The sequence below is a fragment of the Pygocentrus nattereri genome, chromosome 8 (genome assembly GCF_015220715.1).
Source record: "Pygocentrus nattereri isolate fPygNat1 chromosome 8, fPygNat1.pri, whole genome shotgun sequence".
NCBI lineage: Eukaryota > Metazoa > Chordata > Actinopteri > Characiformes > Serrasalmidae > Pygocentrus > Pygocentrus nattereri.
In genome coordinates, this window is record NC_051218.1 from 11,511,337 (window position 1) to 11,537,927 (window position 26,591).

At 40.4% G+C, this 26,591-nt stretch overlaps 1 protein-coding gene across 2 annotated transcripts; it reads right to left on the reverse strand.

Moving 5' to 3' along the window:
* Positions 1-3,489: 3,489 nt before the first annotated feature.
* Positions 3,490-24,721, reverse strand: mfge8b (milk fat globule EGF and factor V/VIII domain containing b). Of its 2 annotated transcripts, none has more exons than XM_017690197.2 (10): positions 24,542-24,721; positions 16,344-16,469; positions 16,082-16,213; positions 9,649-9,762; positions 9,105-9,286; positions 8,720-8,875; positions 8,354-8,498; positions 7,197-7,399; positions 5,761-5,916; positions 3,490-5,316 (listed from the first exon to the last, which is right to left on the reverse strand). In XM_017690197.2, the coding sequence occupies exons 1-10, from the start codon at positions 24,621-24,623 to the stop codon at positions 5,173-5,175; spliced, it is 1,440 nt and encodes a 479-aa protein (XP_017545686.1). In that variant the 5' UTR covers positions 24,624-24,721; the 3' UTR covers positions 3,490-5,172. The 2 variants fall into 2 exon arrangements, with proteins under 2 accessions (XP_017545686.1, XP_017545687.1); XM_017690198.2 differs by having other exon boundaries at positions 7,197-7,381; positions 24,542-24,720.
* Positions 24,722-26,591: the final 1,870 nt, after the last annotated feature.

A 26,591-nucleotide genomic window follows, 5' to 3' on the forward strand; every position in this document is an offset into this window, starting at 1 on the left:
ACTATCACCTCTACTCGGGTTTGTACCACCATGCTTTTGACCCATACAGACAGACAGCAAGAGAGAGAATGAGTGAGTGAGAGAGAGAGGGAGAGAGAGTTACCTTGCTGCTTTCCCAGATATGGAGACCCATTATTGACGTGTTTGAAGATCCCAGCCAGTTTGTTCCCAAAGCTAAGATGAAAGCACTCGCCTAGGGCAAGGAATGCCAATAGCCAGTGAATAGCAGGGGGCTGAGGTGGAGCATAATTTTGGCTGCTAACATCAGGCCAAGAGAGCATTGTGCACTAATTGTTTGGTCAAAATGAAAAGGTCCAGAATGTCTGTATGTAAAGGCTCCAGGTTTTCCTTAAGCCCTTGTCAGTTTTAGTTACTGCAACCTGAGAGACACAGAGAAAACTAAGCTGGCCTTCTCAGTCAATCTAACAGGAGCTGAGGAATGAATTCAAATGAATCTGCTTGGGGCAGATTTTCTGGTGCATTAGCTTTCCCAAACACCAATAATGCCTACGCCAGGAGAAAAAGCACACTTTCAGTATCCTCAATAACGTTGAACATTAACAATGGGGATTAAAGGGGTAATCACTGTTACTGATAGGAACCAGACATCTGAAGTGTTTAATAGCTATTAAAAGCTGCTTGAAGCCTGAGACAATGTTTTGCAACGCACACTTTAAAAAGAGGTTCTTTAAATGCAAAGGTTCTATATAGCACCAAAAAGGGTTCTTTAAGTGTTACAAGCTTGACAATGTAACAAAAGAACTGTTTTTAGTGCTATATAGAATCACATACAACACATTCTCCATCAATCTGAAGAAACATTTCACCATGCAAAGAGCCACTTAGGCATGATAGGGTTCAATAGAGCTCATGTTTGCACTGGTTGCATTGGTTGGTGAATAAAATGGCTATGTTTGATTTGTAGATGTTGTGACCACTGGTTTCCATCACCACCATTGTGAAGAAGTCAGGTTTTGCAAGTTTTTACAGTGCATTATTTCAAGGCAAAACACACTGAAAGTATTTGTTTACACCTCAACAATTAAATTATATGGAATTTTTGAAATTTGGTGCAATTCCCCTTTCATCAGTGGCTGGAAAATCTCTCCAAAAAACTGTATACATTACACAGTTCTAAAAGCAAGTGCATCTTCAACTTCAACAAGCTTAGTAGATAAATGTGTGATAAAAATTAGCCAAACAGTTTTCATGCTTTAAATTCAAAGCCTACAAGGACTTTTAAACTAAACACAAATGAGCTGAATTATACAGCCATGAAATCCACTGCAGATTTCACAGCCACATATAAAAGAGGCATAAATATAACTGGAGGAGTTCAGATTTAGACCCTGATGATGAATAAGAGAAGATTAGAAGTCTTCATTTAGCAGGAAGTGGAATGAAGGCAGAGATAATTTTTTGTCATAGTAATTACACCTCTGTGAGGGAAATGCTTGAAGTGGGCTAAACTACTGCATGCTCTGGTTTAAGAAGTGCCCTTTGATATTATTGTTGCCTTTGATTCCCTTATAGCAAATCTTTCATTTAATTCTTATAATACACTGACGGCCCAGCAAACCCCCAGTGATATCACAACATTAAAATCAAGTTGAAGTCTTGTCTCCACGTTGATCTTCATACAGTACTGCACAAAAGTCAGGGACCACCCTTTGTTTTTTCATTTACAATTAAAACAACTATTAAGTACAAGTTGTTGATTTTACAGAAGGTATTTCTGAGGAGTGCATGGAAGGGGAGTTCAAATAATTATTAAAAGATACAGAGAAAATTTGATTCCTAAGAACCATGCAAGACTTAGTGGACCACCAAAACTGCACTTAAAGCTTTCGTCTCTAACAGAGAGGAGAAAATATGCTTTAGATCTAAGAAATCCATCCTTCCACTGTGTGAAGACAACTCAATGCTATGAGTCTGAAAGGATGTGCAGCTGTTAAGAAGCTCTTACTGAGCAAAGGAAACAGACAAAAAGAAAAAAAATTGCAGATCAAGCAAAGAAGCTGCTGGTGTTCTGAGAAAAATGCCCCGACCACCCCAGACCTCAACATTATTGAATGTGTAATGTTGGAATTGTTAGGATTGTGAGAAACAGAATTCAACCAAATTCTAAGACTGAACTTTGAAGGTGGGAAAAAATATGCCTGCAGATTTTTTGAAAAACTGAAGTCTGCTAAAAAGATAAAAGCTGCAATAATGACAAAAATCTTATATTTAGTTTTTAAGGCTTCTGGTTTTCTGTTAAATATGTTTTCTGCTTTTATCGGTCACTGAAAAATTAACAACTTGTACTGGAATTTTGAAAAATGAAGTGTAGTCTCTGACATGCAGTGGCTTACACGTGCAGTACACTAACTGAGCACTTTATCAGGAACACCCCCTTGTATCTACATTCATTGTCCTTTTTATCAACTTCTCTTACTATATAGATGCACTTTGTAGTTCTACGATTACAGACAGTAGTCCATCTGTTTCTCTGTGTACTTTGTCAGTCCTCTTTTATCTTGTTCTTCAATGGCCAGGCCCCCTCAGAGCAGGTATCATCTGGCTGGCAGATCACCATGACATGGTGGTGTGTTAATGTGTGTCATGCTGGTACAAGTGGATCAGACATAGCAGTACTGAACTACTTAAGTCTTATGTCGTCCAGCACTGCTTATTACTTAAGTATTTTTTACAAGCATTTAGAGCGACAGACTGCAAGACTTTCCCAACGTTTTTCCTTGTTTTTCCTGGAGATTGTTTTCTGAAAAGAAAATATGAGGCATACTGTGCATATGGTATATGAGGTGCTTTTGTACTGACCACTGGGTCTGTGCCAGTAGTTGTCACATACGGAAGGCAACCTTTAAAATCTGAAGGAGAGCCTGACAAATGTGCCAGATCTGTATAATGGACAACATCCAGTAAAAGTTATTTACTGCCTTAAGCCACTGAGTGCATTGTGGGTTATGTTTCGAAATGCCAAATGGCGTAACTGTCCACACAAACAACGGATTATCTTTGATAGATGTGTTTGTACAGAGGTTGAGTGACTCTGCAGCTAAAACATTTGCCCCATACCTCATCCAAAATAACTTTGTTATTCCAGGAATTAATCCTTCCTGGAGGTGGCACACAGGTACTGAAGTTTTCCTGCCATTCTTCCAAATAACACCAGGCGCCCCCTACAGCTTTCCTGCTTCTGCCACTGGATATGACTTCTATATACTGCACCTACTTAATCAACAGAGGATACGGTGTTAATGGAACAGTGCTTCTTTGGGCATTGGCACCATGCACACAAAGACATCTTTATATCCTGTTTGGTTCATGATTCTCCACAACAAGCGAAGACAATGAGGGCAATGACACAGGCTTGGAAAAAAGAATGACACCATGAGATGAGACCTTTTCAGCCCACTCAACTGTGTGTGGTGCTAATGGAAAAAGAAGGTCAATATATGGTAATTGAGTACTCAAAGGCCAGCATGATCTATTTTAACACTTTATTTATGTTTTCGTTTATTAAGAACATGAAGAAATAATCAGAGAGAGAGAGATACACTCAGGAAATTAATCAAATCTAAGCATGTTATCCAGGCCTGGAAATCTGCCCTATAGTATGAAACATAAAAAGCACATTAATTATCAGGGAAAACAAGACAGAACAAAGAAGATACTGAATAGAAGTAAAAAAACTTGCTGTGTGCTTGTGGTGAAGTAAAAAATCTCTGATAAAAATCATATGCTGACAATGGTGATGAAAGATGAGAATTTTTAAAATGCATGCGGCCTCTAAATACACATCCATTTTGAATTGTCAAAACATATGGTCAGTGTTTCTTACCATCAATCAGTACTTCTAAATCTTCATCTTAAAGCAATAGAGAAAAATACTGCCCATTTTTTTTCTAAGCATGTTCCATTAATATTTTTCATTAATATTAATACTCACATCATATTGCACAAGCCCAAAATTCATAATTCATAGGCGGGTCACAAGGGAGGGGGCTCACAACACAGCACCGTGAGAGCATTATGTAGATTGGGGTGGGTTATGTCAGAGCTTCAGTGCAACCGTAGAAATCATCCTAAATTAGATTTTCACCCCCTTACTGGGGGAACTGCATATGGTTTTTTATAAGCAGCTCTAAGAACCTAAAAAAAATTCAAACATCCTTGACCCAGCTTATCACTGAATATATTAGACATAATGTATTTGGTTGAACACCCAAAGCAGGGGCACCAGATTAACATGGAAGAAACAGATCACTTTGGCTTCTGAACTGAGGATATTCAAAAGGTTATGGTTTATTTTGGAATAATGTGTTAAAAATCAGTAGCACATTGCAATTGATTCAACTCTACCTGAGAAAGATCCGTGGCAGTGTTGGGCCAAAGCATTAAGGTTTTATAATACTGAGTAACTGATAGATACCTGCTATTTCTTTGTTATACTTCAAGGTATGGTTGAACATGGATTCAAAAGGTATAAAACTGAATAATAATTACAAAAATGGAAACCAAAAAAATATACAGCCTTTTGAAAAGTCATGCTCACAACCAGTTAGTTATCTTGCTATGAACTACTCACAAACTTCACCAACTTAAAATCTTACAAGTGGACAATGCATTTACAACTAATTAACTAACACAAACATGACTATTTAATGACCCATTTGTTATGTACATTTTTCCTTTTAACAAAATACAATTTATCCATATATTTCTTCACTTTAAAAATGGGCCACTTTTTGTACATCATTCTAGCCTAGCTAAATGAGCACACTGCAATGGTATCATTAATAGTAATAGTATCTCTGTAGAGCACTTCAGTCTCAAAGGAACAGACCATTCTACTGCTAATCACATAACAGTAAGCGATTCTGGATTTCAGTTTGCACCAACTACTTATTGTGGCAAAATCTTGCTGTGTTGTTCTGAGCTAGCGATGCAGCTTTTGGTATTGTTTTTTTTTTTTTTTTTTTTTTTTTTTAATAAACCATGGGATATCCCTGAAGCTCCCTGTAAGCTCAGTTCCCTGCTGTTTGGGGTTGTGTGGTGTTAGCGCCCTCTGGTGCTGGGACCGAGGCAGTGCATATGTGTCTCAGGAAGGAGGGGACGGAGGGAGGTAAAGGAGGAGTAAGAAAGCGAGAGAGCGGGGGACTTAGGGCTTTACTCAGCACAGCCCAGCAGCTCCATTCGCACAGTGATGCGCTCATGCCACGCCCACGGGAGGATGCGGACGAATCGGCCGTAGAAGGGCGGCTCAAACACGTTCTTTTTGTGCACGTTGTTATCGCTGTTGCCGGGGAAGATCTGCAGGTAGAAGTAGGGAGGAAAAAGAGAGCAAAGTTAGTGAACACTGATCTGTAGCTTTAAACATCACAAAGCAACAGCAGGACCACAAGCTCGCTTGGAAAAAACAGGCACGTGTGTGTGTGTGTACAGTATGTCCGCCCGTCTGGATTAGGGCTCTGTTACTTTCCATAGTTCTGTTTTCTAGACTTCAAAGCAAGAGATACTCCAAAGAGTTCCAAGTTGGAAACTCATCAAATGTTTCTCCTCCTTTCTTCCTTATTTCTTTCAGTCTATGGAAAAACATGCCCAGTATCTTGGTCCATCTTTTAAGACTTCATATGCTGTGTTTATTTGAAGCTAAATTTGCGCTGGGTAAACTATCCTACAGACACAGAACAAACACGAAAGTTTTACATCTCAGGACAGAAGTGGGCAGGGATGATATACAAACGAGTCGCTGACCTTATCGCTCTTTGTTTTGTCATCTTTCACCACGGTCCAGTGCTTGCCGTCGTCACTGTAAGACACTCTGTAGGCTGAAACAAACTGCACATTCCCAAAGTCTTTAGCCCCCTGCGTGATGATTCCTGTGATCCGCTTAGGTGATAGCAAGTCCACCTAAAGCAATGATGAAAAAGAAAAGGAGTTAGAAACCTAAGGACAGAAAATTATGGACAGCTAGAACAAAGTATTCCTCTGTGTTCTGTTTAAAAAAAAAAAAAAAATATCAGTGTCTCAGAAAAGTCATCACCAGTCATCATTTTGACCAGTAATAACTCTGATATTATAAACTTTAATGTTTAGAAGGTCATACTGATAAAAAGTATTTAAAACCTTGTTATTCAAAACTGTTTAAAGGAATACATTGTCTCAAAAATCATCTCATATCATTTTTACTACTAAAAAACTTTCTGTTTAAGCCTAGTAAACCATTATAACCCCTTAAACTAGAAGGGCCTGTATGGAGTCCCACACAATTCCTCACTACTATATACAGTATGTATCCAAAAGTATGTGGACACCCGTATTACTAATAAGTGAAATAAAATGAATACTTTCAGGTGCACACTTTGTTGACACAGGCATACAAATGCATACACAGAGCTTGTTTCATTTCCTTGGAAAAGAATGATCAGTATAATGAGGCACTCTGGAGTAGCCACACATGAACCTAAGGTATCAATGCCCACTGCCAAGCATCAACTAGAGAGGTATAAAGACCCCGGCAGTACTGGGCTTTGGAGCAGCGGAAGTGTGTTCTCTGGAGTCATGGTGCTCCAACCAATGCCTTTGGGATGAGCTGGAGTGGATTTTGTGGTCTAGAACTAATCATCCAACATCAGTACTTGACCTCATTAATGCATCTTTCTTTTTGAACTGCTGTTACATCGGATAACAGACGCACACATTTTGGGGAGTATTGTACCCACCCAGAGAAAGCAAGGCCTATACTGCGGTCTTGGACTCCCAGCCACAGACTGCTATGACATCACTGGGGATAGAACTCAGGATAACTCAGGGACAACTCTTTAAACGTTTACTTTATTCTTCTTTTAATTTTTTTATATTTTAAATATGTTATTTTTCAGCTTACACTTAAATTTCAGATTAGTTATTTAATAATTTACAGCAGTTAAAAAAACTTTTTAAAGCCTTGAAATTAATTAATGAATAATAAGCCTGGAGTTTAGAGGCGAAGCTTGGTTTAAATTATAATTTAGGGCTCCTACTTTAACCCTTCCCTTGCAGCTCTGTGATTAAATCATTCATTTGTGTCATAATAACATGCTTTCTCCTCTAATGTACAACAATGACTCAACCAGATGATGTCATATTTTTGAGGACTTTTTTTTTTTTTACAAATGGTTCCTTTTGCTTATGAAAAGAGTGACAGTCACCTGTAGCCACTCAGATCTACTGTTGGTGGCAGCAGTCCAGGCATTAGTCTTGCCCTGCTTGTCCAGACGTGCGTAGTGCGGGTGCCAGGTGAAGGCCTCGATGCCCCACGTGCGGAAGGAACTGGAGCTTGTCAGCTGACTGTCACCAATGAGCCGCGACTTGAAACCCAGTGGCTCTGAGCAACCTGTCGTGTTCAAATACACTGTGGAGTGAGACACAGGGAGAGAAAGGGCGAGAGAGAGAGAGAGAGATAGAGAAAGAGAGAGAGAGAGAGCGAGCACAAGAGAGCGAGAGAGATGCACAAAGCGCCAGAGGAGCGAGAAAAAAGAGAAAGAAGGAAGGAGTGATAAAGAAATGGGAAGCGTATCAGCACAAGCAGCACAAACCGGATGGGAGCTGGCTCGACCTGAAGTGGTACGAGTGCAGGCCTCATGCAGTGTCGGTAGCGTGTGTGTGAGATGGGGTGTGTGAGAAGCACATGCACACAAGTGCTGCCAGTGTGTGATGTATGCATGCGGGTGAGATGGATCGGCCTGAGAGATACACATTCACAGTGAGACGTGGTAAAGCTCAGCTTTACATCATTAACACAGCACACACACTGCTCCCAAAGGCCTGAGAACAATTGAACACATTGAACATGTTTCAATCATATCCAATCTCCATAATAACCAAACATCTAAACATCTCTGCTACTACTGGTGCTTCTGAGCAGACTCTAGCAACAAATGAAAATATCTAAGTTCTTAGAATGGACAATGCTTCACATTCATTGACTTGATTCATTGTTAGCACATACTGGTTCTGTTGCAATTTTTGGTTGGGTGTTCTAAATAGAGCCAATGTTTCCGAAGTTTTGTGCACATAGAACATTAGTTGGCTTAGGTCCCAGGTAGGACAGAGTCTCAGCCTTTGACTTGGCTCCACAAGCAGTACAGATTTTTGATTTAACACACACAGTCACAATGCCATATGTGGAAGTCTGTCATTCTATTTACTATAATTGTGTTGTGTATCTCCATGATGCCTTTGGATCCATTTAAATAAGTAATAATTCATATCATTTCCTGACAGTTACTTAAGGAAGGCCAGAGTATCTTGGATAATTACATCTCCACTACTATTCTGTTAAACTGGATAGTGTTTCAGTGTTTACCGTTAAGTTCGCAGCCCACTAGCTCCATTCTCAGGGTGCAGGCTTTACGGCACACCAAGGGCAAAATGCGGATGTACTGAGCTATTATGGGTGGGTCAAACAGGTTGGTCTTTGTGCCATCATTGTCCACATTTCCCACAAAAACCTGGTGGAGAAGATGAAATTCAATTCATATTAAAGATGAAAGATGAAGAGGAAATTCAATTCATATTAAATAAATACAAATGCTTATTAAACACCCATGTTGAATACCACATTATCAATTTAGTGCTGAAGGTCCAGGCAGTCCGGCCCTCCATAAGCAAAACTGATGACCTGATCTGGAGCATTATTGAGTACAAAATTGTGTCAGAACATTTAACTCACTGTGTCTGCCTTCTGGTCCTCAGCTTTGTAGATGGTGTATGTACGTCCATCCAAACTGGAGGCCACCTTGAAGGATTTGATATACTCAGCAGTGCCCATACGGCTAGCACCCTGGGTGATGATGCCAGTGAAACGCATCTTCCTTTCCATGTTGATCTACACATACAGACCAAATCAGACAAGATGAACAACACAGACTGTAGTTGGACCGTCAAGTGTGTATGACTGCATTGTTTGTACTATGTTGCCAGTTTATCACTCAAATAATATCTGGTGAGCAATGCGTCTACAGTAGTACAGATGGACAGGTTGGAGTGCAACTATATGGTACATGTACTTGATAAAATGGTCAGTGAGTTTAGGTACACGTTAAGAGAAAGCACACCTCGATCCAGGGTTTCTTGTCGTGTGAGGCTGAAGTCCAGGCATTCACTAGGCCTTTATTGTTGAGACGAGCCAGCTCAGGCCCCCAGCGCTGCAATCCCAACATGCCATAGTGGACAGAAGAAGCAGTGATTTGAGACTCGGCTATGCCACCACCCTCCATCCCCAACAGAGAGATGCAGCCTGCAAGACAAAATGACACATTATCAGCCTGTCCACGTGTGCAGGAGACAGACAGCAAGGCAGGCAGATGGACTAACAGTGTGAAGACCATGCTCATGGGGTGACATACACATAAAACCATGGATAGATAGCAATGTCATCAAGAAAAATGGAGCCTTTAGTAAGAAATGGAAATGGAGTAAGAAATGGAGCCTAGAAACAGAGCTTAGTAACTCTATAGAGAATAGAGCATATTTGAAATTAGAAAGAATATTTAAATTTGAAGAAAGTGGAACATGCAGCAACATAATATATCTTAAATTTAAAACATTAAAATAAAAGTGACCCAGTACTAAAGAAAAAAACTGCGTTGTTCCACTCACGCAGTTGGCAATGCTTTCCGACATAAGGTGATGGGCATTTGCAGGTAAAATCTCCATCAAGGTCTCGGCACTGACCCCCATTTTGGCATGGCTGACCTGCACAGTCGTCCACATCTGTAAACAGCAGATGAATCAGTTAATACTGTATATCAGTAAATTTTGTACATCTCTTAATATTTCTTTGCAAAATCAGATAGTTCTGTACTCATTGCCTTGCTGCAGTTCTCTATATGACCTAGAGATGGCACTCTAGTCTTCAGTAATCCATCACACCAATAAACATCGCCCAAAATCATTATCATTAGACTTATGTTCAGATTATGCTTTCGGTCCTATGTCAGCCTTCTTAAAGTATTATGAAGGCCTGCAAAAAGTCTGATTGAGAGGTTTAGACCTCGTTTGAGCACACCTAATCGAAGGATCTTTCTTATCTCTTATCATAAAGAGCCCCTATGGAATTTTGAACTGCACTGGCTTGTCTTCAAAGCAACCTGAAGAGAATCCACTCCATGAAAGACTGAAAAATAAACACAGGCAGGGTGCACTATAAACCTAGACTCAAGCAGGCCCTCATTTAACTGTGGCCCTGTAAATAAAGTTATTTATTTATTTATACTAAAAGCAATTAGTACTTTATACCCCTTCATATTTATTCATAGTTCATAGTACTTTATACCCCTTCATATTTATAACCTGTACATTCTTGTTTATAACCTGTATAACCCCCTTCATGTCTATACCTCCTCATATTTTTAACCTGTACATACTATACTTACTGTACATTGTAACATACATATTTATATTTCTGCTAAGCACTTCTGGATGGATGCAAACTGCATTTCGTTGCTTTGTACCTGCGACATACGCAATGACAATAAAGTTGAATTCTATTCTATTCTAAAGAGGATAGAGCCTCTGAAAAGATAGCAGACAGCAGTTGTAATGTGGTTCTTAATCCACTTACTGAGTAAAAGAGCAAAGACCTCATCCTGGAAATGCTATACACAGACTAAAGTCACTGAAATGCATATATACAAAACATTGCTCAAATCACTAGAGCCATAAAATGCCTAAAGCCTGATGATCAGGAGAGTGACTCAAAGATGGAGAGATTATTTTTTTAAAACCAGAGACCTGCAATACAAAACACTGCGGCAACATTCATCCAGCACAGCAACAAGCCACTCTAACAAACCCACACTGATAACAGCAGCACCCGTGACTCCGCTGTCAGGCCAAGTAAAGCTGGTAATGGAAACTTTTAGAAAAAAAATGGAGGAAATCAGAGGATTATGCGATTGTGTGTGCAGATGGAGTGTGTGACTGGTCACGGCCTCTGTAAGCCAAAACAGTAATGAGAAACTGAAACATGGCCAAACTCCAGAGTTCAGGCAGAACTCCCGTTTATGTAACCATTTTGACTACAAACCACTGCACTGAACAGGTGGCTATACGCAGGTCAGACCGCAGGTTCACTGGATATCAGCACCACTCTCACATTGTATTAAGTATTACTTTAAGAAACACAAACATAGTAAGAGAATCCCAGAGATATCACACTCCAGTGTTTCTCATAGTATATATATATTTCAACTTCTTTAGAAAGTGATCACGCTGAGAAAAGTAGGAAGAAATCCTGATGAGAATGGAAATGAAATGAGGAATTGAGGAAATGAGAATTGGATGATTAGAAATGAGAAATTAGGAAATGGGGCAGCCGTGGGCTGGAGGTTAGGGATCCAGCCTTGTGACCGGAAGGTTGCTGGTTCGTATCCCCAGAGCCGACAGCACATGACTGAGGTGTCCTTGAGCAAGACACCTAACCCCCAACTGCTCCCCGGGCGCTGCAGATTGGGCTGCCCTCCGCTCTGGGCAAGTGTGCTCACTGCCCCCTAGTGTGTGTCTGTGCTCACTAGAGTGTATGTGGTGTTTCACTTCACAGATGGGTTAAATGCGGAGGTGAAATTTCCCCGTTGTGGGACTAATAAGGGTCTCTTAAGTTTAAGTTTAAATGAGACATCCATGCTCCACCTACAAATGTGTTCTTTCATAGCTACTGTCTGAGGCTGGCAAAAATTACACTCAACCTAAATTGTATTGTATTGATCTATGTTTAAAGTCACTGAATTTCCAAAAGACTTTTTGTGATACTTAATAATAAATACAGTGCAGCGTTCAACACACATATTTCACCTCCACATTTAACCCATCCGTGAAGTGAAACACCACATGCACACTAGTGAGCACACACACACACACACACACACACACACACACTAGGGGGCAGTGAGCACAATTACCCAGAGCATTGGGCAGCCCTATCCACGGTGCCCGGAGAGCAATTAGGGGTTAGGTGTCTTGCTCAAGGACACCTCAGTCATGGACTGCTGGCGCTTGGGATCAAACTGGCTACTTTCCGGTCACAGGGCCAGTTCCCTAACCTCCAGCCCCAACCAGTCTTGCAGTGCTATTTCATGTTCAGTGTGCTATTTACAGTAGCAAAAGTGTACTATCCAAACTAAATAATCTACGGCAAAGACATCATGCCCATTACGAATTTGACAAAAATGAATAAATAAATGATAACATAAAATTAATAAATAATTTAAGAAATAAATGATGACTTTCACTACACCAAGTGCTATGAGAGATGTTTCTATCAAAGACAGAAATGCCCAAAATGTATAACTGCCACCAAATTAGTGTTTTCTTAAACCACGATGGAAGGTTTGACAACTGTCATGATATTAAATTAAATCAGCACAAGCCTAATAATGTTATAGCTGGACTATATGGTTCTGGCTAATTAGCCAGGTGTGGCAACTAATCAGGTTGGAAATTCACCTTTCACAGTGTGTGTAACACACGGTGTGTGTTACATTAATACATGCAGACGTATGTCAGGATCCAAAAACTTCCTGCAAAATCTGACCTTTTAATTTACTATTTGACTTGCTAAGTGCAGGAACACCATATTTAGCAGTTTTTTTCTGAATCAGCCGTGCTCCTTCTTTCAATTTTAACAAAAATTTTAAGTACAGCTTTAACAGTTAAAAATCACCTTCTAGGAAGGGGATCAGTGGTGGAGAGACTACTGTAGTCATTCTATTCTAAATTTGACCCTTTGTGGAGAGGCCAGCTATAATGTTCTTATGGGTCTGTTCCTATTATAATCATGATTCTTAAGAAGAACAAGAGGGGCCTTGCAAAACAGAACTGTGGACTAGTGCTTGGTCATCTAGTGACATGTAAATACAGTGATCGTGATAGAACATGTACCATCTTTAAGGCAGGTTGCCTAGGTTGCAGAGCAAGAAAGAGAGAGAATGAAAGAGAAAGAGACAGAGAGAGAGAGAGAGAGAGAGAGAGAGAGAGAACAGCTGTTTCACTCAAAAATATTCAGTGTGGTATAATATGAGTGAACATCAATAGGAAATGTTGGCTGCTGCATGAAAGCCGATACAGTTCTCATGACAGTTGCACTGTGACCCTGATCGATACAAAGCAAGGTCAGCAGGCTTCAGCATTTGGCTGAGGCAGAGGAACGTTAGAGGGAATGATGCTGCTGAGCAGGCTGCTGCTTATAACTGAGGGAGTGGAGCATCTGAGAGAATGGCCATGCAGCAGCAGGATGGGGCTCAACAGAGGGAAGCTTTTAAATCCCTCCAGAGTTCGCCGCCACCATAACGTCTTGTGATTGCTAGTCATGCAAAGAGACCCCTGGCAGCAGTATCTGTAACAAGATTAAAGAGAGTCTGGCTGACTGTAGCGAAGGTGCCCCTCAGGGACGTGCTTTAAGATGTGTGCGCCGAGTTCACACAGGGAGACTCATCTGTAATAAAACTCTGGATACTTCACTGCTCAATTTCCAAAGCAAGCTAATGAACAGAGACTAATGTAAACTGTACAAATTATTGTCATGAAGATGTTTCTGTTCATTTGAGAGTGAAGTGTTGAGACGAGGGCTGCACGATATATCATTTGTTAGTCACTATCGTGATAAGACAAAATTGTGCAAAAGAGATAATTAGCTTCACTTTGGGAACAGTTTATTTGTAGTTGTGAGTAACACAATTTTCGTGATTGTGATAAATTACGTTACAATACGTTTTTTCTGAACAAATGGTTACCGTCATTACTTAAAGAGTCATGGTATTCAAGTTTGTTTTAAACTTGGGTTAGAATGAGTGGTAACTAGTTTTACAATAAATACCTTGAGAGGTTATGTTCTTGATTTTAGGCTTGCAGTTAACAATTAATTACAGGCTAATTACAGTCAGTTATCACTCAAACTAATTAGAGAAAATGACATCTGTTACACAGAGACCACAATTAGGTTTGTTTAATTGGACTTTGTGCAATTTAGTATGTGAAACATTGAATAAAAGTCAGCGCATTCATTTTATTTAAATGTGCGCCTTCAGGGGATTTTTTTCTTGTCCAACTTATCAAAAATAAATAAATAAATAAAACTAAATACTGCCTGGATTGGATACATTTTTATTCCCTTGGTGTTTCCACAACATCTATTTCAAAGACTGTATCTTGTTCCCTTCAAATATCAAAGCAAAAAGAAAATAATAACACAAGAGGAGAAAGGATGTGAGAAAAAACAGTGAGAGAGAGAGAGACAGAGAGAGAGAGAGAGAGAGAGAGAGAGACAGAGAGAGAGAGAGAGAGAGAGAGAGAGAGAGAGAGAGAGAGAGAGAGAGAGAGAAAGAGAAAATACTCTCAGAGAATCTGAGAAAGAAATTTAGTGAGACAGACCGTGAGGGAAAACAAAGCTTGAAGCCCTCTTGAAAAACGTCCAATTCAGTCAAAGTGTCACATAACAGATGCGTTTAGCAACTTATTTAAGCAAAAATATAGTGTTCTGTTTCCACTCAACCATGTACCTTATTCTGACTTATTCTCTCATACACGAACACTGACTGCTCCTTCGACACATTCCCACTTCCAAAAAAGGAGGTTTTAGTGCTTTGGTGAACCTCTGCTGTGAACTCCATACTATTTCAGTCAGCCGAGTTAATGTGGCTAATACTTCAGCACGTAAAAGCTTTTGACACAGATTTCATGGTCTCTCGCAGAGCTTTCAGAGCAATTTCACACTGGCAGTGTAACACTCCCATCAGCCAAGAGGAAAGACTGTGACAGTGTCAGAGTTGACTTAATTCACTCTTCCGCCTCCAACTCCATTTTACCCCAGCAACAAGGCGAGTGTGCGCTGGCGTGGGTGTGTGTAGACCTCTCCCTGTTGGCTGGACAACCAGGAGACGTCGGTGCGTGCGTGTGTTGTTCCAATGTGGATGCGTGTGTGCTTATTTAAATTTGCACTGCCACCAAGTTTGTCTCAAAGTATGCAGTCTGTTTCTGAGTGTCTGCTCACACACGTTGTACTCATTCCTATCTGATCCTGAAGGCGAACAAGATTCAAACGCTTCTCTCCTCTGTCTCCAAGGCTTCTAAATATTCGCCTCAGAGTTCCAAAGCCTCCGTGATCCTTGACCACCGTCTCCAACCACAATCTAAAGACGAGGCTCGCCGTTTAACCTAATAATGCAGAGCTGTGAACTGGCAGCATAACCCACTAAATTTTTTTTTATCATTTATAGAAAATAATCACATTTTCACTTCAATTGCAATATTGGCCAAATGTTTCCCAAACATGCTTGGGAGTTTCACACATTACTGTACACATGGAAATAAAGTGATGATATAGGAAAATAAATGCGTATATCCAAGTTCTGTAATTTACATTTTATATTTACGGCATTTAGCAAATGCTTTTATCCAGAGCGACTTACAATTTGATCATTTTACACAGGTAGGCCAAGGCAGTGTTAGGAGTCTTGCCCAGGGACTCTTATTGGTATAGTGTAGGGTGTTATATATATATATATATATATATATAAAAAATGATGGACTAGCTTTATGGTTACATTTCTGATGACGCATTTCTGGACAATATCAGTAGCTTCATCCCAATGTGTTTGAGGCCACAGGGCTGTGTGCATGCACATGACTGTGCAGTTTGCGAGCTGTGATGATTCCTGCTGACGACAGCAGCTCAGTTTGCCCCTGCGTTGCCCCAAAGCCAGCAATAATAACAAACAGTGAGTCAGAGTGCGGAGAAGGAAGTGCCACTGCTGCCAGAGAATTTGCCATCTGCCCCTGGAACATCCTGAGAACTTCTGGGGCTAAAGCAGGCCTCAGTATTTCACTGAGCCAGTCAAACGCTCTGTTCAACAACAGCTGCATCTGATCCTCTGTCCTAGTTACTGTGTAAATACTCAGTTGGACTGATACGAAGTCTCTGCTTGTTGCATCATAGCCACAACTGCAAGCTTATCATTATCAGGCTGTGTAGGCATATTATGGTTTTTCAGGAAAATGATATCATATGGTCTGTAAAGAGATTTAAAGTGCTTCTTACTGTTCTGGCAGTGAATGCCCTCAAAGCCTTTTTGGCACCTGCACACATAGCCGCTAAAGACGTCCCCTCTAGTCGAGCTGGCAATGACTTCACAAATGGCATCATTTTTGCAGGGGTTTGAATGACAGGGCCCTGTGATCAAAGGTCAAAATAAAGGTAAGAACAGACATCACACACTAAATAACACCACTGAAACTGTTCAGTTAGCTTAAAAGTGGAACCACTGCTTCTGTGCACAGCAGGAGACAGCTAAGTGCATTACCAGTGTCAGTCTCATTGCAGGTCTCTCCTGTGAAGCCATCTGAGCAGATACACCTAAAGCGATCCTTCCCTGCTCCTGTCAAACATGTTCCTCCATTTTGACACACGTTTACTTCACAGTTATCACCTGAGAAAAAGAAAACATTACACATATTCACCAAAAGAATTAAGATTTTTTAATGCTGCATGCATTTGTTAAGTGTTCTAAAAGTACTGATGCTATCCATTTCCACAGAAAAGGGGCAATATATCATGCTAAATACACTTTTCTGAATATATCAGGGGCATCATCAGTGCTTTCAGAACACTAAATATCCACCATCATGTACCAAAACAGGACCTTCAAAAGACAAACATGTACAGTACACAACAAAAACCACCAGTAGCAAGCGCATTAACTACAGTATAAAAAGAAGCTGATGGGATGTTATGTTACAATATAATATTTTATCAATTTACCTTTTACCAATTGTTTTGCTTTATAAGCTTGGAAAAATTAAATAATGTGATACATATTGTATCATGGAAATGTCTTAAAATATCATAATTGTCTAAAAGCATCACCAGCTAAGGATATTAGAATATCAGAATCATATCGTTATCGTAAATGTTTAAGCATCAGCAGCGGTACTGGTATCGGCATTAAAAAATATCGGATGTCAACATCAGCACGAAATTGTCATATCGGCGCATCCACCAAGCTTCCTTTCCACATGTGAACCTGTTCCAGATTTGATTTAAATGCACTGGATTTTCTCCCAGGATGTGGGAATAAACAATATTTATGGTTTATATGGACTGCAAAACATAACAATTGCACTAACTTAAAATTGTTTGGTTCCCTTTCCTTTCTGTTACACGTTCTACAATAAATCTAAAAAAAAAGGGTCTGTACATTTTGTACTACTTCTTGTATAATCCTTTGTTTCTTAGGTAAATCTAGCTAAGATCAATTCCTACAGACTGAAAAGTCTACTGCCCCAAAAGCTTCAGATTTGAGTGCTCAGAAATGGCGGAATTTTGTCTTATCCATTTCTTCATTAAGGTATTAAAAATGGATGAGCCCATTTGTAGTCATTTGTTCATTATTATATGAAGCAACCATTTAAAATAATAGTGTTTTCAGATTTGATACCAGTGCATTGAACATAGATGAATATTTACAGCAAACACAATTAAATGAGATATAAACCTTGAGAGTAAATAGAACTCGAAAAAGCAGAGTACTGCCTGCTCAACTAATTGAAATTATTGGGTTGTTTGATTTAACTCATCACTGAAAAATAGAAAGCACCAACAACTAAAAGCCATTTAAGCTTGAAACTGAAGTAACTTAAATTTACAGAGGGTTATTAACTTTTTATTAGCTATTAATTGTGGCTAAGAACTTTGTGTTTGCTCTGAAAAGAGAAGTGGAATCAACACTGGACACCACAATGAAGCCTAGCGTTGCTCAGGCTGGACCGAGACCACTGTGTGTGTCTGCACTGACCCAGAGTGCTGACGAGGCTCATGCATGACACAAGTGCTAGATGCTTCTATGAAGGCCACAGTATTGTGTGCACGGGTCAGCTGGTTAGTCAAAATCTAGGTATGTTTATCGGGGGCAAAAAAATGTTACAAAAAATGTGCCACAGAAAATGTGTTTAGCCTTTCCTGTGCTGAAGAAAAGTATGTCTAGCATTATTTTGTTAATGCTCCTAAATCAAATGGAGCAAAAACCATCTGCAGACACTGTGGCTCTGTAAAATGGGTACCATCATCTCCAGGCAAGGGCAGGGAGGTAAATTTAGACCCCTAAGTGCAGACCCTTAGTGTGACTTATAACTTGCAGGCGTCTAGCCCGCGATCCCACAAATCCACCATGAAAGTGACACTTCAGTAAAAGACTCTCAATTTCCTGTCCTCCCTTGGCCCCATTTCAAAACATAAGGACTGGAAGGCGCGGTTGGTTCAGGGTAAAGTCCTGCTGAACTGGTTGTTAATCTAAAAAAGTACATGCAGGCTTTATTAAAATAGTGTTGCAGTAGGACTAAAAGATTTACACTATCAGATGTTCTTTGAGGATCCTTGTTTTCTTCACTGGGTTGCAGGTCCACAACATTCATGAGATGTTATTGCTTCTGCAGGAATGATGTGGCCATGGCCTGAAAAGACACAACATCCTTATCCAAATGTCTTGCGTATTTATCTATGGCTTGGAATGCATCATCACACCAGACAGCTAGGGTACATTCCTACTCCCACTCCTTCACACTCAAAAAACTGCACAAAACTAATTCATCCAAGAAACGGTTTTGTAAATCTACTAAATCAGAACTAATTAGCAGGATCTCAAAGGTTCATGTTTAGCTTTATCTCGAACCAACACAGAACATCCTGTGATCTGTAAATGTTACAAAAAAAACTGCGGCATCTGCGAAAGCATTTGGCAGGTCAGCCAGCCTGACACCATAAATTACCTTGAAAACCTCCTGTTAAGCACATGAACCTTCTGTAATAACCAAAGCAGGCTCTTCTTTAAAAATGATGACCTCAAAGAATCGTTTCTAATGAAACATAAGGGGCGTCTGCTGAATGGTTTCATTAAACAAAAGGGGAAGTGTGGTACATTGCTGATAATTCATAACAGAGCACTTGAAGCAGCTAAATTCACTTCTTCTTTCACTTCCAAACAATACTGTAAAACTGTTTTATTAACTTTCACTAGTTTACATACAAGAGGATACTCTTAATAAGGATAAGGTCATACTGAATATTATTTCAACACATGAGTATATAAGGAGAATGCCACACAAACAGATGCATCATGAAACTGCTTTTAGCTACATTTTAAAGACCAATAATTAGTACCTCCCATTTCAAAACATCAAGAACGTGAACACACGCTACTAGGGGTGGGAATCTTTAGGCACCTCATAATTCGATTATGGTTCAGAGGGCTGCGATGCGATTATAAAACTATTATCTTTTTTCTCTATACAGGGTTTGTATTTTCTCACTGTGTGAGGACTTGGTAGTTTTAAAGCAAAGTATTTGTAATGATCCATAATGAATTTACTTCCAATATTTTTTATTAATACATCAAACGGGAGTGATCTAGAAGGCACTCATTTACTGCTCTTGTTTGAGATGCTGCTACTATTTATCTGCGATAAAATGCGCTGTTAGGGTGACATAAGATCCAGTCCACGCAGCACATGTTACAGCTGTCCTGCCCATTTAATTCAGTGATTTTATAACTTCGGTTTTTGTCTCGTTGTAGAGAGCCAGGGGTCAATGTGTCAGTAAAATATATTCGAGACTAAACACTGAATCTCGGCTCCAAAGTCTGCAGCATTGTGCAAAAGCCCTGGTTCTCAACGACTGAGAAATGTAGACTACTAGCTATGAAAAAGGCAGAGAGATTTAAGAGGAACATTTGAAGGCGAATGGTCACATTTACAAGCAGCGCAGTTGGTTTCCTGGAATGTTACATCTGCAACGAGAGACTGCGAAACCATAAAGTTGCGAAGATGAAGTCGCTTCTCTTCCATATTTCCCCGTTCCACCTTAAATGGTGCAGCAGCTACATTCGGCACCTCAGGCAGAATTTAAGGTGGAGCGGGAAAATTCGAACAAGAGGACTTCATCTTCATAAAACAGTCAAACGTTGAGAGACATTTTACAATAAGCTGCTCTTCTTCTGAGGAAAAGTTTTCTGGCATTCACCGGATTTCTCGATCATCCAGTTGTGTTTTTTGTTATGTGCTGCCACAGACTGTCCAGGTGCTGTCCTTACCCACTTCCAAGTTCCGCTTTTTACGTTCTGTCAACATTTTGGTATAAATTAAATGTTTAGAAAATCGATTTTTGACGTTTATGAATCGATTCAGAATCGTTCACGTCCGCATCACGATGCATGCAAGAATCATGTTTTTCCCGCACCTCTACATGCTCCTATAAAAAGAAAGCCATTTGATTTGTTATTTAACTTCCTCTGGATGCTGTTCATATCGCTTTTTAAGTCTTGATTAGTTTCCGTTTTCCTCATTTATTTCTTCACTTCCTTCGCTCTGTAGCACACCACACAGAAAGAGGATGCATCAGCTGTAAAATCTGTTTGATCAAGTGAAACATCTGATCAGCATCTCATCAGCTGAACTGCCCTTTTGATCAGCAGCTGCAGCAGCAGTCAGGCAAGAGGAAGACTGGATAACTCCCACAGGGAGCTTTTTCCGCTCATATTGGCATACACTAAACAAGCATTGGCAAGCTGTGTCATGAATTACATAGGTGTGTTTGCATTTTTTTTCTTCCCATAGACATGGAATTCAAGGTAGGATAAAAAGGCTACAATGGAGTTCACGGACACAAAAGTGTCATCCAAAAGATCACAAGGCTGTTTTTTGAGCCAGCAGAGATGATGAGTAATACGTTCTTATTGTATCCAATTATGGTACCAAGCCCTTTCATGCCATATGACTCATAAATCACTGCCCCTGATGGAGTGGCCCCAGAAAACGCACAGATCCAAAGAAGTCAAAGTAAACATTCCTGTGACAAATACACACAATGCTACTTAATGTTGCTGCTCAGATACACATAACAAATGAATCCAAATAACTATAACAGAAAATGACACAGGATCAAAACAATGAAACTATGAGGTCTATGGCAGTTATATATCATTTTATGCTATGATCATAGAAAGCACCTACTACCACTACCTTGCTACAATCAGTGGAATGCAGAAGTAGAACACTTTCCAAAGCTGTTGAAAAGCATAGTTTACAGTGAATGAAAGTGAATAGCCAAAGATTAGCATTACGCAAATTACATAACGCTAATTGATTGTTACTGGCTTATATTCATTGTTAGCAACATTAACATATCCAGTTGAGCTTCTTCTTTAACCACATGTGAGTCTTCGCACAAAGAGTCTTGAAGTCTGTCATCAGTAATCTCTTGAGGGCATCACGCATGTTTTGGCCAACAGAAAACCTTCAACAGTCATATTAGTGACAAGTGGAAAACAACAACAGATTGTGGAGAGCAGCACAAACACCTCAAGCATTGGGAATGTATGGGATCGCCTGACTGCTTGGGACAGACTAAACACTTCATTTTCTCCATATTTCAAACAATGTAAATAAAGGCATTCACAGTCATTTGATGTGAAATGGCTCACTGTAGAGCAACTTGCCAACCCAGATTTCTACTTTTTATATTTGTGGTGATAGGAACCAGGGATCATATAGCCATTCAATGTCCTTTCCAAAAATATCAGTGAACCTACATGTTTGAGTTTTATATATAATATTGAAAATGGTATAACAGTGGCACATCTGGAAAAAATCCTGAGGTCCTATTTTGTCTTTAATATTCTCTATCTCTCAACATATTTAGAACCCTTTCATATAATAGCTTCCTCTGTGGATGGTTTTAACCACTTCAGAGGTCTTGTTCCTATCACCACAGCTGTGAACAACTCTGACTCTAAGTTTCTCTAGAATGGTGCATATGACCTCAAGCCACTCTGAATAAAATATTGAAAAATTCCCCTTTGATGACAGGAAATGGGAGGAGATGCAAAAGTGTACAGTCAGACTAAACGGACAACAACAAGTTGGACTAAACTGACTGAATCCACCAACTGGTTAGATTTAAAAAGTCTCTTGGGATTTGCATATGCAGTTTTTCCCCATGCAAGAATGCTGATTTATATCACCAGTCCACTCTATTCTTGGTATATGTACTTGGTATATGTGTGTGCACGCTCATATATGCAAGTCCCAAAGGCTGAGCAGTGTGCTTGCTTAACTCCACGGTCATTCACACACCACTTAACATCCTGACATGCCCAACACACTGCCCTGTGGAGTTCAGTGTCCCAAAACAAAAAAAGAACTAAAGAAGTAGAGCGCACACAAAATGCCTTCAAGATTCAGTCCCACAGTGCCCCTATTACCAACTGCCCACAGAAAAACTGGCATGCACACAATTTTTCACGTTTTACGCATGCATAAACAAGTAAGCAAAGCTAAAATAAAAATTAATAAATAGATAAATAAATAACAAAATAAAAAGGTGAGCATTACAGCGCTACATCTGCAGGTGAGATTTCAGTAATATTCAGGCACTTCTCCAGAACAGCACAGCCATCTGCTCTCAAAAATAAACCACAACAACTAAAAATACTCTATGACGTACAGAGAAACCAACTATTCTCCAGGCAACACACAAACAGGAGCTAACATTACCTTACTTACCTATACCAACACCAAGACATAAGAATCTGACTCCTTTTACACTAGAATGGAACCCAAAAATAATAAAATATGAATAAATTATGTATACCTTGGTAAATGATCAAAAGAAAGAGGATTGTCACCAAAGTTGGGAGAGTGTTGGGTGCATGGGAATAATCGTTTTAAAAATTTAACATAGCAGATTGGAAAGTGGGGCAAGAGACAGAGACAGAGGGGACCCAAATGAAAAATGCCATGTTGCGATGGCTAAAAATGAAACATTGATTAGGCCATATCGAAAATTAATCTGGGAGGAAGAAGGCCTGACTGGGTTTGGCATTAGAAGTAAAGTCATTAGAGCAAATGAGCTCGTCCCCTGAGGAAAAGACCCCCCTGCCAGATGGCAAAGGCCACGCGACAGCTTTCGAATTGTTACAAAAGAGAGGCGTGAGAGGCCGTATGGTCGCTATATTTAGAGTTCACTCCCTTGGCTGGCCAGAGAGGCCTGCGTTTGTTTCTTTGGCACTGGAGGAAGATGGGACTCTGATGAGAGAAACTCTTTTGCCATTCCTCTCCCAACAAAAGCAGAGGTTAAGAGTTTGGATGAAGAAGTAGAGCTCTTGGATCTGAATATATGGAAAATTCTACCCTCACTGATTTATCAAGTGTTTGTGTGAGCCTCCCATCCAGTCTTTGCACACAGTGCAACAGCATGGAGTAGAGGGGCACTTCTCTCACCTCAAGTGTGAAGCAAATGAAGAAAAAGAAAGCAGCAAGACGGATGTCCTCCTCCAAGGCGTACTCTCTTGGTCAACAGCCACATATCTAATACTTTATCAAGGTGTCAGCCGGATGCTGCTTTATGGGGCAGCACTTGCCAAAAACACCAAATCTGAGAGGAAAGTGAGCCTGCGCTGGCAATGGCGCTGGAAGGGCACAGTAAGTGCAGGTCGGCCCTGCTGCACTGGTCATTAGTGGCAGGAAGTGCCCAGGCTTTGCCGGGCTCTGCTAGAAGTTTCAGTGGCCACAGCCATGGGATGTGACTCAGTGTTTCACTCACTGAGCCACACCTACAAACTGCAGCCAAGCCATGGCCTCAGGCACAACAACACTTCTACAACAAATGCAAACTCCTTAAAATGGCCTAAAATAGTTTAACAGAAATAACACACAGTTATAAAAAGACTGTCTCACTTTTTACAAAGGACAAGCAAAAATCAATCACCAGCAGTAAAAAAAAGGTAGAACTGAAAATGGGGCCACTCTCTGTACCTTGCCAGACTAATAAAGCAAACCATAAAGGAACTGACACAAACAAATAAGTCTCCTCCACTACAGCCTAAACAGGCCAGGAGGGCTCTTCTTGCCTTCAGGTCACTGGAATCAGGACATCCTCAGCACTCAAACGTCCACGCAGCAACAAAGCCATATGCCAAAAGCGTTTATGTACATGTATGGGCACACACAAAAGCACTGCGAGATTCTTTAGTTCCCTGACAGACGTTCCCAGACATGACATTGATGTATTTATGAAAGGAGTCCTTTCTTATCAAATGTAGCCAAGTACATTATACATCATTATGGCTAAGGCAGTAGAGTTTATTGAAGGGAAAAGAATCTGGCACTGTTTTTCTGGCCCATGGCTGGTTGAACCCATCCAGTCAAACTAATAAGTTAGTGTTTACGTTATACTTTTGGTCTACCTCAGAACATAAACGCTGCACTGAAGCACACAATATATCAGGCTGTAAACAGGATACAATAAGTAGAAATATGGGAGTACATTAGCCCACCCCACTTATCAACAACTGGCTCCTAATTTCCTTCACACTGGTCAGAAAACAAGCCCTCATTGGTCAGCTCTGCTGGCTAGCTTAGCCACAGGGATTAGTAGATTTGTGCCATTCTTTCGACTTCGGTGCTGTAAGCAACTATGAGGGTCTGCTGGACGGAAAAAAAAACTACTCACCGCTCTCTGCAGAGACGCAAAGAAGGAAAAGACAGGCGGCAAAAAGTGGGAAAGAAAGTGAGGAGGCCGTGCAAGTTTTCATGGTGCTCCTTCGAAGCTCTTCCCAACTCTTTGTAACCGCGTTTCTGTGAGTCGACGCGAAGCTGGATGCCGCGGTGCCTACGGTCAAGATTAAAAAAGCACAGAGGGGGAAGGCCGCGATATGTGCGCTCGCACGTGTGTTTGTGCTTTCGCCCAATCACGTGCCGAGTTAAGCACGCGACCACGCCCATGTGGGAGGGGTCACAGGGGACGGCTCTGCAGCTCTGCTGCCCACGACCGCCACACAGGCATGATACAGTAAACAAAAGCAGGCTGAAAAGAGAAAGATTTTTTTGTAGATTTTTTTTTGTGATAGATTCACTCACTGCTAAAAAAAACCGGGTTATAAACTAATAAACTCACATTTATTCAATGTATAAATTGAAGTCTAATGACTTTATGAGTTCAAATGTGATAATGGTGTCAACTGTAGCCTAATGACTTGTATAAAAGCGAATGTGATAATTGGGTGAAAAACCACAGCGTTCAATCAGAGCTGTTTTAACACGCTTCTCTCTGCTTTCCACAAATACTTGAGCGCTTAAACGACGCAGGTTAACTGGAGGGCAGATCTGATTGTGGTCACAGGAGGAAATTATGCATACACTTTGATGCAAAAGGCAAAGGGAATGGGCTGGTTGAGGTCACGGTAGTAGGAGTGCTGGGCAAAGATCCTGTAAGTGTGGGCTTGCATGTTGATTCATACTGTGGGCGTTTGATAAATTGTTTAGGTGACGTTCAGTGATCTTAATTGTGAAAAGAAATGAGGCTCATATTCTGCCTCTTCTCTGTGTGTCCTGATTGCTTGCTTGTGCGCCTCCATCTCTGGTGTGCGGGGAGTGAAGCAGCCGTGCTACAAACTGCCAGAAAAATACTGTCAAGTTAACTGAGCCCCATAAAGCCAAGACATTTTAAGACAAGGAGAGGCCAGTTGTACATGCACGGCTGCGCTACACTCCATTTGGTACAAAATGAAAAATGGCTCATTAATGTCTCTCCAGGCTCTCTGGCTGAGGGCCCGTAAGATCCGGTCTCTAAATACCCGTCCTCAGTCATTTCAGCCAACCTCGTTTGATTTGATTGACTATGAAGTGGGGCTGATTTTTCTCCAACGGAGGCTATAATCACCAATAGCCTAATGGATGTTGGCTAGCGGGAAATCCCGGACCTGGAGCTTGTTGTCAGTCATGTAGGACTGGAAAGGATTTAACGTGTAAAAGGGACCGTGTAAGTGTGATAATGTCTTACAGATGGAATCTGGGTTTCATTTGCAAACACAAGTAGCATAAATTACAAATATAATCGACGACGACAGCCATGCTCTGTTGCATTTTAGCGAACACACTTATGGACAGGAGCACTTGTAGCTGAGGGGAAAATTGTAAACAACTGTTTAAGCGCTGGTGAGGTATTTCAGCTGTTTGTCGCCACCTCGTGGGCATTATCTGTTAATGCAAGCAGCAGAAAATGACAACACTAGCCCACTGCCATTGCTACACATACATTACATGATTTCTTTAATGTGGATAAAAGCCTGTCCAGTAGGAGAAGGGGTAAGGCAAGGGAAGTTTATTTATGTTGCAGCTTTCATACACCGCAGTCATCTGAAAAAGAAAGTCCAAAAATTCTGCATAATTGAATGGTTGAGACTTTGCAAACAAAGTCATTCAGGGTGGTATGAAATGCTCCGTTTTACAAAAACTTACCGAGTCAGAATTGTTTACAGCGGTCGTGATAGGAACCAAACGTCTGAAGAGATTAGCCCCTGAAAGCTCCCTCAGAGAAAGTTATTACATTAAAGGGTTAGATATATGCTGCCTGATGTCTGACACGTTATTTTATGATGTGTAATAAGGTTTTGGCTTAAAATGTATTTTAATCCATTATTTCAGTCAATCGAAATTAAAAACACGATTTTAAATATTAATCAATATTAATACATGCTAGTTTGCATAGCCACACCTCCCGG

What these genes read in the sequence shown, in the direction of transcription:
- mfge8b (XM_017690197.2), bottom strand. Translation starts at nt 24,623, where the DNA reads ATGAAAACTTGCACGGCCTCCTCACTTTCTTTCCCACTTTTTGCCGCC. An exon ending in CTGCAATGAGACTGACACTG is followed by an intron (nt 16,214 to 16,343) that starts GTAATGCACTTA and finishes CTTTGATCACAG; the next exon opens with GGCCCTGTCATTCAAACCCC. An exon ending in GTAGATCTGAGTGGCTACAG is followed by an intron (nt 5,917 to 7,196) that starts GTGACTGTCACT and finishes TCATTGCTTTAG; the next exon opens with GTGGACTTGCTATCACCTAA.